The following is a 13,738-nucleotide window of genomic DNA, read 5'->3' on the forward strand; positions in this document are numbered from 1 at the left end:
TGTCTTGGCTATTGTGAATAGTGCTGCTGTGATGTACAGGTGCATATATCTTTTTGAATTGTAGTTTTGTCTGGATATATGCCCAGGAGTGAGATTGCTGGATTGTATAATAGTTCTATATTTAGTTTTCTGAAGAACCTCCATACTGTTTTCCCTAGTGTTGTACCGATATACATTCCCACATACAGTGTAGGAAGATTCCCTTTTCTCCACACCCTCTCCAGCATTTGTTATTTGTAGACTTGTTAATAATGATGACCACAACACAGAGTACGAACCACTGTATGCTTATGTTCTGCAATTTCTTAAAATAAGACAACAATGATATTGGCTGCATCAGTTGACTTCTTTCACCAGCAGTTTCTCTGTAGCATACATGACTGTTTGACAGCATTTTTACGCACAGTAGAACTTCTTTCGAAAAATTGTAGTTAGTCCTCTCAAACCTTGTCACTGCTTTATTGGCTATGTTTATGTCATACTCTAAATCCTTTGCTGTCATTTCAACAATCTTCACAGCATCTTCAAAGGAGTAAATTACATCTCAGGAAACCATTTCTTTTGTTCATCCGTAAGAAGCAACTCCTCATCCATTAAAGTTATATCATGAGATTGCAGCAATTCAGTCACATCTTCAGGCTCCACTTTTTTTTTTTTTTTTTTTAATTTCTTTAGGGCTGCACATGAGACATATGGAGGTTTCCAGGCTAGGCGTTGAATTGGAGCTGTAGCTGCTGACCTATGCAGCTTCTAATTCTAGTTCTAATTCCACTTCTAATTCTAGTTCTCCTGATATTTCGACCCATCTGCAGTTTCTTCCTCCACTCCAGAGGTTCCTCCACTCTTGAACCTCGCAGAGTCATCCATGAGGGTTGAAATCTTCCAAACTCCAGTTCATGTTGATATTTTGATCCCTTCCCACAAATCATGAATGTTCTTAATGGCATCTAGAATGGTGAACCCAGAGTTCCTGTTGTGGCTCAGCGGTAACGAACCTGACTGGTATCCATGAGGATGCTTTTTTGATCCTTGGCCCTGCTCTGTGGGTTAAGGATCCAGTGTTGCCATGAGCTATGGTGTAGTTCACAGATGTGGCTTGGATCTGGCATTGCTGTGGCTGTGGTGTAGGCTGGCAGCTGTAGCTCCGATCTAACCCCTAGCCTGGGAACTTCCACATGACACAGGCGCAGCCCTATTAAAAAAAAAAAAAAGAAGAAGAAGAAGAAGGAAAAAGAAAGAAAATGGTGAATCCTTTCCAAGTTTTCTAGTTTACTTTGCCCAGAACCATCAGAGGAATCACTATCTGTGGCAGCTGTAGCCTTTTGTTAAATAATAAGACTAAGACAAAATTATTCCTTGATCCATGGGCTGCAGAATGGATGTTGTGTTAACAGGCATGAAAACAACATGAATTTCATGGTACAGCTCCATCAAAGCTCTTGGGTGGATGGGTGCATTGTCAGTGAACAGTAGTATTTTATTTTTTATTTATTGCTTTTTAGGGCCGCACCCATGGCATATGGAGGTTCCCAGGCTAGGGGTCGAATCGGAGCTACAGCTGCCGGCCTACACCACAGCCACAGCAGCATTAGATCCGAGCTGTGTCTGTGACCTACACCACAGCTCAATGCAACGCCGGATCCTTAACCCACTGAGGGAGGCCAGGGATCAAACCCGCAACCTCATGGTTCCTAGTCAGATTCGTTTCTGCTGTGCCACAATGGGAACTCATCAACAGTAGTATTTTAAAAGGAATCTTTTTTTTCCTGAGCATTGTCTCAACAATAGGCTTAAGACAGTAAACCGCATGGTAAATAGATGTGCTGTTATCCAAGCTTTGTTGTTCCAATTTACAGAGCATGGTGTAGATTTAGCATAAGTCTTTTTCTTTCTTTCTTTCTTTTTAGGGCCACACCATGGAAGTTCCCAGGCTAGGGGTCCAATCGTAGCTGTAGCTGCTGGTCTACACCACAGCCACAGTCACACAGCATTTGAGCTGTGTCTGCAACGTACACCACAGCTCATGGCAACACTGGATCCGTAACCCACTGAGCAAGGCCAGGGATTGAACTTGCATCCTTGTGAATACTAGTCGGATTCATTTCCACTGAGCCATGATGGGAATGCCCAGATTTAGCATAATTCTTAAGGGCCCTGGGATTTTTACAGTAAGTAAGCATTGGCTTCAGCTTAAAGTCACCGCTGGCAGTAGGTCCCAACGAGGGAGTAAGCCTGTCCTTTGAAGCTTTGAAGCCAGGCATTGATGGCTCCTCTCTAGCAATGAAAGTTCTAGATGGTATCTTTTTTCAGCATAAGGCTGTTTCGTCTACATTGAAAATCCATCGTTTAGTGTAGCCGCCTAGATTCATTATCTTCCCCAGATCTGAGTAACTTGCTGCAGCTTCTTCATCAGCACTTGCTGCTTCATCTTGCACTTTATGTTACGGAGGTGGCTTCTTTCCTTAAACCTCATGGACCAACCCCTGCTAGCTTCAAAATTTTCTTCTACAGCTTCCTCACCTCTCTCAGCCTTCATAGAATTAAAGTGAATTAGAGCCTTTCTGTGGATCAGGCTTTGGCTTAAGGGAAGGTTGTGGCTGGCCTGAACTGATGTCTGGACCACTGAAACATCCTCCATATCAGCAGTAAGTTTGTTTTGCTTTCTTACCATTTTTGTGTTTAGGGGAGTAGCATTTTTAATTTCCTTCAAGAACTTTTTCTTTGCCTTCACAACTTGGCTAACTGGCTCCAGAGGCCTGGCTTGGCTTTAAACATGCCTTTCTCACTAAGCTGAAGCATTTCTGGCTTGTGATTTAAACTGAGACATGAAACTCTTCCTTTGACTTGAACACTTAGAGGCTGTTCATTGAGGGTTATTAGTTGGCCTAATTTCAATGCTGTTGTGTCTCAGGGAACAGGGAAGCCCAAGGAGAGGAAGTGAGATGCAGGAACAGCTGGTAGGTGGAGCGGTCAGAACACACACAATACTTACTTCTTTGTTTGCTTTTTAGGGCCATACCCACGGCACATGGAGGGTCCCAGGCTAGAGGTTGAATCGGAGCTGTAGCTGCCGGCCTACACCACAGCCACACCAGGTCCCAGCCACGTCTGTGACCTACACCACAGCTCACGGCAACGCTGGATCCTTAACCTGAGTGAGGCCAGGGATCGAACCTGTGTCCTGATGGTTACGAGTCAGGTTCGTTTCCATTGAGCCATGACGGGACTCCACACACAATATTTATTGATTAAATTCTCTGTCATGGGCAAGGTTTGTGGTGCCCCCCCCACAACAATTACTATAGTAACATTAAAGACCACTGATCACAGATCATCACAACAAATACAATAATGAAAAAGTCTTTTAAGTAGAGTTTTGTCCGGATAGATGCCCAAGAGTGGGATTGCAGGGTCATATGGAAGTTCTATGTATAGATTTCTAAGGTATCTCCAAACTGTTCTCCATAGTGGCTGTACCAGTTTACATTCCCACCAGCAGTGCAGGAGGGTTCCCTTTTCTCCACAGCCCCTCCAGCACTTGTTATTTGTGGATTTATTAATGATGGCCATTCTGACTGGTGTGAGGTGGTATCTCATGGTAGTTTTGATTTGCATTTCTCTTATAACCAGCTATGTTGAGCATTTTTTCATGTGTTTGTTGGCCATCTGTATATCTTCTTTGGAGAAATGTCTATTCAGGTCTTTTGCCCATTTTTCCATTGATTGATTGGCTTTTTTTCTGTTGAGTTGTATAAGTTGCTTATATATTCTAGAGATTAAGCCCTTGTCAGTTGCATCATTTGAAACTGTTTTCTCCCATTCTGTAAGTTGTCTTTTTGTTTTCTTTTGGGTTTCCTTTGCTGTGCAAAAGCTTTTCAGTTTGATGAGGTCCCATGGGTTTATTTTTGCTCTAATTTCTATTGCTTTGGGAGACTGACCTGAGAAAATATTCATGATGTTGACGTCAGAGAGTGTTTTGCCTGTGTTTTCTTCTAGGAGTTTGATGGTGTCCTGTCGTATATTTAAGTCTTTCAGCCATTTGGAGTTTATTTTTGTGCATGGTGTGAGGGTGTGTTCTAGTTTCATTGCTTTGCATGCAGCTGTCCAGGTTTCCCAGCAATGCTTGCTGAATAGACTTTCCTTTTCCCATTTGATGTTCTTGCCTCCCTTGTCAAAGATTAATTGACCATAGGTGTCAGGGTTTATTTCCGGATTCTCTATTCTGTTCCATTGGTCTGTCTGTCTGTTTTGGTACCAATACCACACTATTTTGATGACTGTGGCTTTGTAGTATTTCTTGAAGTCTGGGAGAGTTATGCCTCCTGCTTGGTTTTTGTTTCTCAGGATTGCTTTGGCGATTCTGGGTCTTTTGTTGTTCCATATAAATGTTTGGATTGTTTGTTCTAGTTCTGTGAAAAATGTCATGGGTAATTTGATAGGGATTGCATTGAATCTGTAGATTGCTTTGGGTAGTATGGCCATTTTTTTCAAAACTCTACTTAAAAGAGATACATGCACCCGCATGTTCATTGCAGCACTATTCACAATAGCCAGGACATGGAAACAATCCAAATGTCCATCGACAGATGATTGGATTCGGAAGATGTGGTATATATACACAATGGAATACTACTCAGCCATAAAAAAGGATGACATAATGCCATTTGCAGCAACATGGATGGAACTAGAGAATCTCATACTGAGTGAAATGAGCCAGAAAGACAAAGACAAATACCATATGATATCACTTATAACTGGAATCTAATATCCAGCACAAATGAACATCTCCTCAGAAAAGAAAATCATGGACTTGGAGAAGAGACTTGTGGTTGCCTGATGGGAGGGGGAGGGAGTAGGAGGGATGGGGAGCTTGGGCTTATCAGACACAACTTAGAATAGATTTACAAAGAGATCCTGCTGAACAGCATTGAGAACTATGTCTAGATACTCATGTTGCAACAGAAGAAAGGGTGGGGAAAAAACTGTAATTGTAATGTATACATGTAAGGATAACCTGACCCCCTTGCTGTACAGTGGGAAAAAAAAAAAAAGTCTGAAGTATTTTGAGAATGACCAAAATGTGACACAGAGACACAGAGTGAGCAAATGCTGTTAGAAAAATAGCACCAATAGACTTGCTTCACATAGGGTTGCCACAATTTTTTTTTCAATTTGTAAAAAAAAAAACAAAACAAAACCAAAAAACAGTATCTGAGAAGCTCAATAGTTCTTATAATTATGTTACTTTATATAAGTATATATATATATATAATGTATATTTTTTTACATATATTATTGTTGACCCTAAAATATAAGAAGCAGTAGTAATATGATAGAAAACAAATTTCCTCTTGGCTAAAATGAGCAAATCTAACCCAAGTAAAAAACAACCCTCATTTACGAATATTTAAAAACCCTAAATAGGGAGTTCTCGTTGTAGTTCAGGGGGTTAAGAACTCTACTAGTACCCATGAGGATGCAGGTTCAATCCCTGTCCTTGCTTACTGGGTTAAAGATCTGGTGTTGCCGTGAGCTGTGGTGTAGGTCGCACACGTGGCTTGGATCGCGTGTTGCTGTGGCTGTGGTGTAGGCCAGCAGCTGTAGTTCCGATTTGACCCCTAGCCTGGGAACTTCCGTGTGTTGCAGGTGCAGCCCTAAAAAGAAAAAAAAATTGACGTAATTATTCTTCTCATGCTGAAATAAAATTCATTATGGGGAAATTTTTTTGGATCATGCAGATATTTTGAAAAACAGTTTGAACTGTCAGAACAAACAAAATTACCAATGTTTCTTCACTGTCGGAACTCACATGCTGAATTTTTGGGTGAGTTAAGCTAACAATCTCATTTAAAATTTAAGAATTTGCAGGCATCAAGCTATTTGCTAAAAGTTGTTTCTGTTTCTAACTCACAGACATAATGAGAAGAAATAGAGATCGGTGTGTAGGCGGAGTGGTAAGTATAAAATTGCTTTTAATAAATGAGGCACAAAAGCACCTCGGTTATTAAGGTCGCCCTCTATAAAGTAATTCAGATGTCAGCAATAAAGTTATTAAAATTCTGGGAGTTCCCGTTGTGGCTCAGTGGTTAACGAATCCAACTAGGAACCATGAGGTTTCAGGTTCGATCCCTGGCCTTGCTCAGTGGGTTAAGGATCCGGCGTTGCTGTGAGTTATGGTACAAACATAAACCCCACTATTTAGTTACATTTACTTTGTTCAAGTACAAGAATGAGATCAAGATTGTTCCCAAGAAAACCCTGTGAATTTAGTCCTGCACATTGTAAATATCTGCATGATCTTTCTCTGCCTCTTCCATCAGCCATTCTTTAATGTTCTTCAGTTTTAATTCTGAGCAAATATAAACTTCATAATTTAAAATATTTTAGCATTTATTTCAGGTTTGCCTCCTTAATTTCTTGTCAACTGCATTTATTTAGTATTATCACTGATTAGAGACACATTCTCATTTCTATAGTTTTTTTTTTTTTTTTAAAGGGCCACACCCACAGCTTATGGAGGTTCCCAGGCTAGGGGTCTAATCAGAGCTGTAGTTGCCAGTCTACTCCACAGCCACAGCAACACCAGATCCAAGCCGCATCTGCGACCTACACCACAGCTCATGGCAACACTGGATCCTTAACCCACTGAACAAGGCCAGGGATCGAACCCACGTCCTCATGGATACTAGTTGGGCTCAATACCACTGAGCCAAGATGAGTACTCCTGTAGTTTGCTTCTTCTTTGTGGCCATTTCAATCATTAGTCTTAGGACAGTTCCATAAATATTATCTTCCTATCACTTAGCTCAGGTATCCATAGCAGTGATTTTTAATTTCTTTTGTATCATGGACTTTGAAAATCTGCCTCAGAAAAATGCTCAGATGAACACTTCTCATGTGTAATTGTAGCACTCACTGGCCTCTAGCAAAAAGGGTGTTATCCAGGTGTACAAAATCCCATCATTGCGCTGTACCAGCCGAGGAAGAGAGATGGCACGGGGCACTTGCTATGTGCATGCCCATGTTGCATTGTTTTGATAGTTTCGTTTATGTTGTCTCCAGTTTTTAGCCTCCGCTTCCTGGTTTGTACTACTACCCAGAAGCGTGTTTTCCGCGTTGCTGTGATGTTAATATCACTACACATCTTCATCGGTACTTTACCGACCCTGTAATTCCGTCCTCGGGAATTGAGAGGCTTTCAGCAATGCCCTTAGGATTACTGGTGGCACTTACAACCTTTAGGCTCGTCCTCTCAGCCTATTTTCTTTTGGATGATTTCATAATACAGTTGACCTTTGAACAACATGGGGGTTAGGGACACCAGCCCTCTTTGCAGTGAAAGATCTGAGGGTAACTTAGAGTCAGCCCTCCATATGCACGCTTCCTCCACAGTTCTTTATGTGCAGATTTAATAAAGCAAGGACCACGTTGTACTGTACATATACGGTGGAAAAAAATCTGCATGTAAGTGGGCCTTCCCAGTTCAGACCTGTGTTGTTCAAGGGTCAGCTGTAGTTGGGTTTTTTAAGTAACAGCAACAAATCCAACCTAAATGTTTGACTTTTATCAAAAAAAGATTGCCAAATAAAGAGGAGTTCCCGTCGTGGCTCAGTGGTTAACGAGTCCAACTAGGAACCATGAGGTTTCAGGTTTGATCCCTGGCCTTGCTCAGTGGGTTAAAGATCTGGCGTTGCTGTGAACTGTGGTGTAGGTCACAGACACGGCTCAGATCCCATGTTGCTGTGTCTCCAGCGTAGACTGGTAGCTACAGCTCCGATTCGACCCCTAGCCTGGGAACCTCCATATGCTGTAAGAGCAGCCCTAGAAAAGGCAAAAAGACCAAAAAAAAAAAAAAAAAAAATATATATATATATATATATATATATGGGAGTTCTCAATGTGGCTCAGAGGGTTAAGAACCTGACTAGTATCCATGAGGATGTGGGTTCAGTCCCTGGCTTTGCACTGTGGGTTGATGACCTGGCATTGCTGCAAGCTGTGGTATAGTTCGCAGACATGGTTCGAAGACATCGAGCCAGACATCCCACATTGCTGTGGCCGTGGGATCTGACCTCTGGCCTTGGAACTTCCATTTGCTGCAGGCGTGGCCCTATAAAGAAAAAATACATATATATTTTACATATATATGTGATATATATATATTTCCTAAATAGTTCTGTAACATATCTAACTTTTCATCATGCTTTTGCCTGAGAATATGGCTTCCCCCCTCCAGCCTCCTTTCCAGGGGGTTCAGCAGTAATGCTGGCACACAGAGAAATTCTAGGCAGCCATCTCCTTCTTGCCTTACTGCATTGAGATGATAATAGGTTATAAAGTTTGATTTAAAAAAAAAAAATTGTTGGAGCTACATTTGAAACCTTTTGTTCCAAAAACCTCTACTGCATCTATATTTTTGCTTAGAAAGTCCTATTAATGTTATTTAGAATTTTAAAGAAAAAACACTTTTTATAATAAAATTATGCCTTCATGTCCTTAGGTGCATTCATTTGATGGTACCAAGGAAGCAGCAGCTGCTCTGATGGACTTGGGTCTCTATATAGGATTTAATGGTTGGTAGGTCCTTGAGGGTTTTTTGTTTGTTTGTTTTAAGTTTTATATTAAGCGGATTCCTTAAATTGTTTTATAGTAAATCGCTGGTAAAGGCTTAAATTTGTTTTTTATTAAAATTTGTGTGTGCTTTGCATTGATCTTGGTCTGTGAATTTTAGTAATAAATGTCAGAAATTACATAGTATATTACAAGTTAAGGCTCAAAAGTTATAAATTGCTATTCTGTATTCCAGTAATAGAAGACAGTTTTGAGATCAGCAGCTAGATTTCTCTAGCAATGCAATTTATTCTCTGGTCATTTTATCCCTCTAAAACATATATGTTCACATCTATATACGCACATATAGAAGTAAGTGTACATACACACACGTGTGATGTCCAACTATGGGGGAAAGGTCATAGTATCATGTAATTGTCTCATATATCTCTGTAGGCCAAGAAACCGAGGCTCAGAGAAGTTAAGAAACAGGTAGAGGAGTTCCTGCCGTAGATTGGCCACGTCTCTGCAGTGCCAGGACGTAGGTTCTATCCCCAGCCTAGTTCAGTAGGTTAAAAGATGCAGCATTGCCTCAGTTGTGGTGTAGGTCTCAACTGCAGCTTGGATCTGACCCCTGGCCCAGGAACTCCTATGCTGCGGGGCAGCCAAAGTAGAAGAGAAGCAGGTGTAAAGTCACTCAAGGTGTAAGAACCTGTGTCCTCTTGCTCACTCAGTGAACGTCCCACTATTTGACACACTAAGCCTCATGCACCCAGGGCAGTCAGCCAGCACATCTGGGTCCCCGGGGCCATTTTCTTCCAAATAATTTTGTGAGCTTCTATCAGTGTCTCTTCCCAGGGTGTCAATGAAGCTCATTAAATAAATTGCCGAATAGTATGACTTGCTGTCCCTCTTCAGTGTTTCATTTCCTTAAAATGACTACTTTCTCAAGTACATTATTTTTTACTAAATTCCCCCTTTGGAAAATAGAATCAAATATTTACCATGGAGTCAGACTTCTTCCATATTCAAGATGCTTCTTCCATATTCTAAATTAATGACTTAATTCATTTGTATTGATATGGAGAGAATACATTCATAAAGTAGTAGTTCTGAAAGACTTACAGCCTCCCAGCATGCCCTCCACCCCGTTAACTTTTCCAGACAACCACTTTGTTGCCTTACAAATATTTATATGCCTAAATATTATGTACATGGCGTTATCTTTTAATTCATTCCCTTTGTCTGCTTCCATTAAGGTTTACAGGTATTTAGTTCTCATATCCAGAACCAACCCCCCCACCTCCATTACTTCCTCTATAGCCCTCTCAGTGTAGTTGAGAAATTTGGTGATATGCATATTTTGTGTTTTCATTATTATGTCTGTTTAAATACTGGTGACTGCTGAACCACGTGATATACCACTTTTATTATCCTGGAGTATCTTTCCTCATACTTTTGCTTGGCTTTCTTCAAAGCTTGGAAACCTTCACACTTTCTAATAGTTCTGTAAAATTTTTTTGTTTTTCCACACGAGGAAACCTGTCTGGCTAATCAGATAATTCCATTCGTTCCTGACACTTCCTTTCAGCTACAGTTTGGATGAGTGCCTTTTCTGTGATAGATTTTTATTTTCTATTTTTAGATCCCACATTTTCCATTTTGCTTTGATGGAACACATTCAAAAATGAATTAATTCTACTCTTCCTCTTTAAAGATTGGGTAGTCAGTGAAAGAAAAAAAACAAACAATGTCTTTTCTAGGTGTAAAATTCTAGATTAGAAATCATTTTCACTGAGAATTTACAACATTCCTGTTCTAGGTTCCAGCTGCTATTGTGTTTGCCAGTATGTTACCTGTGACATACATTTTTCCTGTGTGGAATACTTTAGTTCTTTATCTATGGTATTATCAAAATGTGCAGAGGTGTTTTGCTGGGTTTTTGTCATTCTCTGCTGGCCCCTTCCAGCAAGAGGCTTTGGCAGTCCTGAGAATTTTCTTGTTTTTTTTTTTTTTTTTGGCTTTTTGCTATTTCTTGGGCCGCTCCCGTGGCATTGGAGGTTCCCAGGCTAGGGGTCTAATCGGAGCTGTAGCCACCGGCCTACACCAGAGCCACAGCAATGCGGGATCAGAGCCGTGTCTGCAACCTACACCACAGCTCACGGCAACGCCGGATCTTTAACCCACTGAGCAAGGGCAGGGACCGAACCTGCAACCTCATCGTTCCTAGTCGGATTCGTTAACCACTGCGCTACGACGGGAACTCGATTTTTTTTTTCCCCTTTCTTTGGACCTCCCTAATACTCTGATCTCATTTTTTTATGCTACAATTTGTAACTTTTTTCCTCCTTTCAAAAAAATATTTTTCAACCTTTTTAATACAACTTACTTGAGCTTTTGTCTCTGAAAGTTCTTTTTTTATTTGGCAGATGCAGCATCGTCCCATCTCTTTAAAGAGACAAATTATATATTTTTCAGTTATTTTGCTTGCCATTTAATACTTTTATTTCCTCTGAGTTTCTTTCCCTTTTTGTTTTGGTCTCTATCATGACTGGAGGCTTTCTTCAAATGTCAGGCAGTTATTTGCTGTACATTTTTAAAGTGAAGGGGAAAAAAAGCGGTTTGGAAGTTCTGGAGGAGATAGCCCATCAACTGCAGGTCCAGATGGCCAAGTGACTTTGTCCCTGGGGCCTCCTAAATATCAGCTTGTCAGGCTCTTCCTGTGGGTTGGTCCACTTTCTCCAGAGAGGGCGCCTCTGATCCCTGCTGGGAAATGGCATGGGGGGTTATAATGTACCTGTGTTCTGGAGCGGGGTGACGCTGAAGAGACGGTGCCTCTGTCCAGTAAGCAGTCTCCATTTCCAGTCCTTGCCTCACCCTGCTCTCCTCTGTGCTGCTTGACCTCCAGTCCAGAGACTGTCTGGAAATGAAAATTAATCTAGGAAAAGATGTATGAAAGAAACAAGGCCGCATATGCACACCGAGGTATATGCAATGACTGGCCAACAGGGACCCACTGTATAACACAGAGAACTCTATCCAATATTTTGTGATCATCTATGTGGGAAAAGAACATGGGAGAAAATGGATAGGTGTGGATGTGTGTACTTTGTTGTACAGAAGAAATGATCACAAATGGGCGCTCCCATTGTGGCTGAGCAGGTTACGAACCTGATTAGTATCCATGAGGATGCGGGTTCGCTCCCTGGCTTTGCTCAGTGGGTTAAGGATCCACTGTTGCCTTGAGCTGTGGTGTAGGTTGCAGACATGGCTCAGATCTTGTGTGGCTGAGATGTAGGCCAGTAGCTGCAGCTCTGATTTGACCTCTAGCCTAGGAACCTCCATATGCTTCAGGTGTAGCCCTAAAAAAAGGAAAAAAAGAAATTATCACAACCTTGCAAATTAACACTTCAATAAAACTTTTTTTAAAAAAAAAGAAACAAAGCCTAGCAGACCAATCCTAATGAAAGACCCTGAAAGAAGAGATAAAATGAGAGAAAAACTCATTTTTCCATGTTTTCCTAGAGTTGGGGGTGGGGAAGAGTCTAAACGGGAAGGTGCCAACTGCTTGAATGGATGAAAAAAAGTTTTATGCCCAGACACATTATCAAGTTTCAGAAATGTCAAGAGTAAGGGAAGATCCTAGGTCCTCGTATTTTGGAGGGGGGTGGGAGGGTTGATCTAAATAGGAATGAGAATAAAACTGGTATCTCCTAACCAGCTTTCTAGTTTCATACCATTTCTAACAGTGATTGAGATATTCATCCTTTGTGGAGATTCTTTTTCTGATTAGTGAAATGTGAACTTTGAGTATCTGATTCCTTCATACCAGTGAATCCCTGGGTATATGGTCCATAAAGAAATTGGCCTTACCTTCAAATTCAGAAAAGGTCCCATCAGGACCTTCTGAGTTATGCAAATAATCCAGAGAAGTAAATTCATAAAAAAAAAATTGTTGAACATAGACTGTTAATGGAAAGTTATTGGACAGTCAACTGATAAGCACAAAAAAACTACAACCCCTACAAGGCAGGATCTAGGTGGAATAGATCAATCTGGAGTCTGTAAGGATAGGAATGTGCAAATACTTTCTAAAGCATACAGCCATTGTAGCCAACCAAAGTGTTGTTTCAGAATTTGGGGTTAGTTTTGTAGTTTGTTTAGGCAAATCTATAATATGAAAAAGTTGTTACTCATTAAATGCATCTTTTAATTTCATATGTGAATAACATTTTTTAAAGCTCACTGAAAACTGAGGCTAATCTGGAAGTGCTGAAGTCAATACCTAGTGAAAAATTAATGATTGAGACTGGTAAGTCTTCTTTTAGAACATTTTCATATTAAACCATACCCAAAAAGAGCTAGAAAAAGTGAACAAATATTTTTAAAAGCATGCTCAACCTCAATAATGATACTTTTCAGAAAGTCTTTGGGAGTTGTAATGGAAAAATACTTATGCAAGCAGTTTTTTCAACTTTAGAAGTTTGACTAAGCCTAAGCACTTAAAAATGGAATGTCAGGGAGTTCCTGTCGTGGCGCAGTGGTTAACGAATCCGACTAGGAACCATGAGGTTGCGGGTTCGATCCCTGCCCTTGCTCAGTGGGTTAACGATCCGGCGTTGCCGTGAGCTGTGGTGTAGGTTGCAGACGCGGCTCGGATCCTGCGTTGCTGTGGCTCTGGCGTAGGCCGGTGGCTACAGCTCCGATTCGACCCCTAGCCTGGGAACCTCCATATGCCGCGGAAGCGGCCCAAGAAATAGCAACAATAACAACAAAAAAAGACAAAAGACAAAAAAAAAAAAAAAATGGAATGTCAGAATATGTGGTAACTAAGAAGGTTGTTTTATTAAACAAGGAATCTTAACTAAACGTCAGGGTTTCAAAAACCATTCAAAATTTTTTCTATACAATGTCCTCTTTGTAATGGCTTAATAGTACAATACTTTTTCAGTAAAGTACAAACATTTAAATCAAACTGGGTTTAAGAATTTTAGAAACTAATCTGCTGCCTCTTAAGACAAAGTTGGAAGATAAAAATTTTTTTATCTACACTCTGAACTCAAGGCTCTATACACATGGACTTTTTCAGTAAAGTCAAGACTGAGCCATTCTGGAAAAATCACGTATATTTCCTTGGAGAGTCATGAAAATTAAATCATCTTATTAAAAATACAAAGGTTGTAAAATG

The 13,738-nt window shown here is 40.6% G+C and overlaps 1 protein-coding gene across 7 annotated transcripts in view; it reads left to right on the forward strand.

Annotated features, from left to right (window-relative positions):
* The window catches only part of TATDN1 (TatD DNase domain containing 1), a 46,184-nt gene that overhangs the window by 27,639 nt on the left and 4,807 nt on the right, over positions 1-13,738 (forward strand). For 5 of the 7 annotated variants that reach the window (XM_005662855.3, XM_021088663.1, NM_001244525.1 and 2 more), the window contains 4 exon segments: positions 5,739-5,824; positions 5,914-5,954; positions 8,501-8,577; positions 12,792-12,862. In XM_005662855.3, coding sequence (XP_005662912.1) covers positions 5,739-5,824; positions 5,914-5,954; positions 8,501-8,577; positions 12,792-12,862 — 275 coding nt within the window. 7 annotated transcript variants of the gene reach the window in all.

This window comes from Sus scrofa, chromosome 4 (genome assembly GCF_000003025.6).
Source record: "Sus scrofa isolate TJ Tabasco breed Duroc chromosome 4, Sscrofa11.1, whole genome shotgun sequence".
Lineage (NCBI taxonomy): Eukaryota > Metazoa > Chordata > Mammalia > Artiodactyla > Suidae > Sus > Sus scrofa.